General features: G+C 45.1%; 1 protein-coding gene across 1 annotated transcript; it reads right to left on the bottom strand.

Annotated features, from left to right (window-relative positions):
- Window positions 1-3,138: 3,138 nt before the first annotated feature.
- LOC137284879 (uncharacterized) lies at window positions 3,139-5,355 on the bottom strand. The gene has a single exon (XM_067817331.1). The coding sequence runs from the start codon at window positions 5,353-5,355 to the stop codon at window positions 3,139-3,141; it is 2,217 nt and encodes a 738-aa protein (XP_067673432.1).
- Window positions 5,356-5,774: the final 419 nt, after the last annotated feature.

The following is a 5,774-nucleotide window of genomic DNA, read 5'->3' as shown; positions in this document are numbered from 1 at the left end:
AGCAGCGCACCCGACCGTAACTTTCTGATGTTCTTTACTTCTCCGGCAATACCCTGAATACCTTTAGATATGGCGAAAGGTTTCAGCTTTAAAGGTGTCTTGTCAATAGTTTCAATCACTAAAAAACGTGGCCAAAAATCAATTGATTTGGACGGTCGCAGGTCATCATCAATAGGATCAGTTTCAAGAGGACGTTTGGTTTTCTTAGTTGGGGTTTCATAAGCCATGTTTAATGTATACATTTTCATCATCCGAGCTCCCACCCACCACGGAGTATCACAAGGACAATGCTAAAGCAAGCGGGCCTCCAGCTTACAGCACCAAGGATACCCGGATGATATACTCCAGTAGAAGAATTATAAATAATTAAACTACCAGATTGGCCCATGAGCCACCGCCTTCTGGGCATACGACTCTAGGCAAAAACATAAATTTGTAAAATGGAAATTCACAAGACGAAAACATCGACCAAGACCTAATAATACACACAGTACAATTGTCAAATTTTGTGCACCATTACATATAGTGATGCTTAGGGCTTGGCGTGACCAGCCGATTGGTTGAACCGGGCCCATTCAACCACCCGTCTAGGTGAAGTTAGGGCCAAAGTGGTGTGTTGAGCAATAGGAACACTGGTCCTGCTCCCATGCCCTCAACCACCAGGATCCCCTCCTCCACCGACACACGGCCGCAACCCACGGCAAACGGGTAGGTGGACCAAATATCCCCCCGGGTCCACAGTGGGTGTGTCGGCGAGCTCTTAACATTACCCAGCACCCACCACGAGGAGGTGGCTCGCCACGGCTGCCCCAAGAGGCGGAACAAGGGAAAACATTTTGTTATACAAATCCTCATAGAATGGATTAAAGACACAATTAAATGCGGGATTAGACTCATTAGAAGCTAATTTTGTAATGTATTGTAAAGATAGTTTGATACGACGTAAGTTGAGAGAAGGCTTATCAGCTTCGACGTATAGACTGTCGATAGGAGAGGTTCTAAAAGAACCGAGACAAAGTCTTAGGCCTTGGTGGTGAACAGGATCAAGTAGTTTTAGGTTGCTTTGACAAGCGCCACCATATACGATGGAACCGTAATCAAGTTTAGATCGGATCAGTGATCTATATAAGTGAAGGAGGGTAGTTTGATCACCTCCCCATTTTGAAATTGAAACAACCTTTAATAAATCGAGTGCCTTCAGGCATTTGCCTTTAAGGGATTTAATATGCGGCATAAAGGTCAAATGTGAGTCGAAAGTAAGTCCCAAGAACTTAGCCTCCTTCACCACTTTGATTGGAGTACCACTGAGATATAGTTCTGGGTCTTTATGGGGTTTGTATTAACGACAGAAGTGTATACATTTGGTTTTTGATTTAGAAAATTTGAAGCCGTTTTCAAGACACCATTTATCTATTTTGTTTAAACACAGCTGGAATTGCCATTCAATGGTATGCATATTTTTACCACGAAAAGAAATACTAAAATCATCCACAAATAAAGATCCATGTATTAAATCATTTAAAACTTTAGATAGACTGTTGATCTTGATGCTAAAAAGAGTGACTGACAAAATACTGCCTTGTTGAACACCCTGATTCTGATTGTAATGATCAGACAGGGTAGAACCCACGCGGACTTGGAATTGCCTGTTATTTAAAAATTTGGCTATGAATTGAGGCAAACGACTTCGCAAACCGAAATCATGTAAATCTCTCAGAATGCCATATTTTCAAGTAGTGTCACATGCCTTCTCAAGATCCAAAAAGATAGACACAGCATGTTGTTGATTAATCAGCGCATTATTCACAAATGATACTAAATGCACTAAGTGATCGACACTACTCTGTTTTTGCCTAAACCACATTGTATGTCTGCGATAAGGTTATTTGTTTCCAAGTACCAAACAAGTCGATTATTTATCATGCGTTCCATGGCCTTGCAAACACAGCTTGTTAGTGAAATAGATCGATAATTGCACGGATCCGTATGATCACGTCCAGGTTTAGGTATTGGTACTAATATGGCGTTACGCCATGAGGGACGGAAGTTACCCGATGTCCAAATCTCATCAAAAATATTTAGAAGAGTTTCTAGGTAGGATTCTGGAAAGAGCTTCAGGAGTTGATAATTTTAATTTTAACTATAAATTGTATATTTATATACTTATCCTATCTCACGATTTGCACTTCTCTCTCTTGCTTCGACGCTGAGTGGAACGAATTAGAACTTTCCTGTAGGCCTCTCTTGTCCATATGCCCGTGTTCCCTAGACTGCTCTCCTTACAGGACGGGTCCCTTAACCCATGCAGAGCCCACGTCTAAATCTGTGTAGTGGGGAGGCTGGGTGGGCATACATCGCGTGAGATAGGATAAGTATATAAATATACAATTTATAGTTAAAATTTTAAAAAGTTTTAAACTTATCCTATCTCACGATTTGCACTTATCCCACGGTTGGACGGCGGGTAGCAGATTACCCTATGTCTCAAAGCACTGACAGTATTACGGTATAGGCTAATGACAACCGTAGGTAGCAATGAAGAAGAGAGGTCGCATCCAACTAGCGTAGAACCTATACTAGTGGTGGGTTCTCCTGAACCCCTTGGCTTACTAGACGCCATCGCCCCCAAGGAGTGGGTACTCCTGAGCAATGTGGTGTTCGGCCGCAACCCTCGCAAATGCAAGGAGACGCAACTTGGCGAGTCATGTCACTTCGTTGCGATTTATCAGAGTACCCCGGTAATTAAAGTCTTATGACTAGTAATCGGGCCCGTACCTGCTTCGAGACAGCCCCCTAGACCCCATCACAAAGAGGGGAAAAGGAAACTGAATTGGAAAGCTCACAAGTTTAACGTTCAGTACCAAAACAAAACCACATGGCTTCCACTACTTACCACAGTAAGACCACAAAGGTGTGCTAAGGAACTTAGGAGCTATGAACGCTACGAAATCCGTAAAGGAAATCGGGAAGGACTCACTACACTGACGTGATTGCTCCGAGGAGAAGAGGTCAGCAAGCGAGATTGTTGAACTCTTCTACATCGAAAAAACAGGATTTAGCTACTGTAGATCCGTATAGACACTAATAGCAATCACCCAATAAAATGAGTAAAGCGTTCAATTCCCAGAAGCATTCAGATCAAAACTCAGAAACAAAGTTCAAAATTTTAGTCAGTATGTACACGAGAAAGAAAGCATAAACGCACTCTTCCTCATCTGCGTTGACGGGCCGATGACAGCTGCTGGGCCAAGACAAGGGGTCCGAACTGGTGAAGACCTTGGACATCGTGACTGACAAATCCCTCAAATAATGCGAAGGAAACACTGTATCAGAGCGCCAAAAGCAACCCTCCATGATGGACGTCAAGGAACAGTTGCTGTGTAGAGCCATCGTAGACGCTAATGCACGGGTCTCATGAGGATTGGATGCTGCTGGGGGTGGCAGTCCAGCAAAAGCATACGCCCTCAGTATAGTAGCACGCATCCAAAAAGATAAGGTTGTCCGTGAAACCTCAGCCCTGAATGTAGATGACAGCGGAATGAATAGCCTCTTACAAAGACGACGGCGATCTTGGGAGGCAGCTAGGAAGATCCGTAGAGCTCTGACAGGGCAGAGAGATGAATCATCCACATCATCAGGCCCAAGAATCGTTGACAAAGGAGGGATAGTAAAACGTCTATCTGGTTGTCCTGGTAACTGGTTCTTTGCGACAAAGTCCCAACGCAATCCCAGAAATACTCTGCCATGCCGTATTCGTTCAAACTGCACACGATTCACATCAAGTGCATGCAACTCTGAAATACGAGCCGCAGTAGCCAATGCTACTAAAAAGAAAGTTTTGAACGTTATCTGTTCAAACTCCTTATCATGTAATAGTTCATAGTCAGTGGACACTAAATGACGGAGGACAACTGACAAATCCCATGCAGGAGGTCTGAACTTCCTGGACTGGTCAGCAAGCCTGAACGAGCGAAGCAGAGACTGGAGCTCGGGAGTAGTAGACACCTTTGTTCCAGTAGTTGTAGCAAGAACCGAATTAATGGCAGCCAAATAGGTTGACAATGTAGTACCTTTAAGCTTCCTCGTAGTTCGTAAATGCTGTCGAAATTCTGCAACGACTTGAGGTGATGCAGTGATGGGAGAAATAATTCCCCTAATACCACAATAATGTTCAAATGTCTTCCATTTATTGTCATACAATGATCGAGTTGAAGTCCTGTGTGCAGAAGTTATAGCTGCAGCTACTCTCTGAGAGTAACCCTTGGCTCTCAGAGATTTCCGTAAATGCGCCATAAGTGCAGATTCAGGGTCTGTGGTGACCCGTGGTACACGTCTGAATGAGGATGACGAAGTAAGTCGTTGCGGGCGGGTAGCGGTACTGGATTCTATTCTGCTAATTGCTTTAGATCGACGAACCAACTTCTTGCTGGCCAAAAGGGTGCAACCAAGACCAGACGAATCTTGCTGGTTGTAAGTAACTTCTGAACAACCTTGGCAAGTAGAGCCGGGGGAGGAAACGCGTAGGCGTTCAGTCCCTCCCAAGATATTGCTATCGCATCGTGGTCCCACGCCTGAGGATCCGGAATAGGTGATACGAACCTTGGAAGCTGATGGTTGTACCGAGTGGTGAATAGATCTACTTCTGGATGAGATATGGGGTAGATCATTGACTGAAATATCAGAGGCAGTAACATCCACTCTGTTGGTGACGGCCGTTTGGGACGAGACAAGGCGTCGGCTATGACATTCCTCACTCCGGGAATGTGTCAGGCTCTTGCCACAATGTGAAGAGAATCGATTAGGTGGTAAAACCGAAACGTCCACCGAAGCAGAGCTGCTGACCCTGTCGAGCCTTGATGGTTGATGTACCATACCACTGTTGAATTGTTCGATTGAATCAGTAGATGGGACGACTGGAGTTCTGTTTCCCAATGTTGAATGGCTAGAATGACCGCACTGAATTCCAACTCGTTGATGTGAAGGGTCTTTTCTGCGGATGACCACTGCCCGGCCACTCGATGATGGAGAAAGTGGGCACCCCAACCCTCGAGGGATGCGTCGACGAACAGGTGAAGAGTCGGTGTGAATGGCGCCATAGAGACTCCGGCGCAAACATTCTGTTCGTTGAGCCACCAACGAAGAACTGGCCGTAGCTGCTCTGGAAGACGAATCATCTCCCTGGGGTTGTCGTTCCGGATGAATGGGCACAAAAACATTTGGAGAGGGCGAAGTTGTAGTTGGCCCCTGTAACTCAGTGCTTTTGCCGACGTTAACAACCCTAGTAACTCTTGCCATTGGCGGAGGGTTCTGGGTGAATTCAATGCTAGGGGTAGAATGCGCTGAATCTTGTCCCATCTGTCCTGAGGTACAAATAACATGCCATGATGCGTGTCGAATATCGCCCCTATGAATTGTAATCTCTGAGTCGGTATTAATTCCGACTTCGCGTAATTCAGGAACTGCGTTAGCAACTTGATGGTGAAATGCCTGTGGAGATGAAGGACAACTGGATCCTGCTGAGCTTGAACGCAGTCGTCGATGTAGCTCTCGAAAGTGATTCCCCGACAATGCAGGTAGCTTGTTATCGGTTTGGTTACCCGAGTAAAAAGCCATGGGGCCATAGATATTCCAAATGGTAGTACCATCCACTGGTAATGACGTCCTTGGAACGTGAACCGAAGATACTTCCGGTGATCTGGATGTATTGGTATGTGAAAATAGGCATCTTGCAGGTCGAGGGAAATCAGATAGTCCCCTTTCTTCAAAATGGTGTG

Source organism: Haliotis asinina, chromosome 1 (assembly GCF_037392515.1).
Source record: "Haliotis asinina isolate JCU_RB_2024 chromosome 1, JCU_Hal_asi_v2, whole genome shotgun sequence".
Taxonomy (NCBI): domain Eukaryota; kingdom Metazoa; phylum Mollusca; class Gastropoda; order Lepetellida; family Haliotidae; genus Haliotis; species Haliotis asinina.
This window is presented reverse-complemented; position numbering and strand designations above follow the sequence as displayed.

What these genes read in the sequence shown, in the direction of transcription:
- LOC137284879 (XM_067817331.1), bottom strand. Translation starts at nt 5,355, where the DNA reads ATGGGACAAGATTCAGCGCATTCTACCCCTAGCATTGAATTCACCCAG.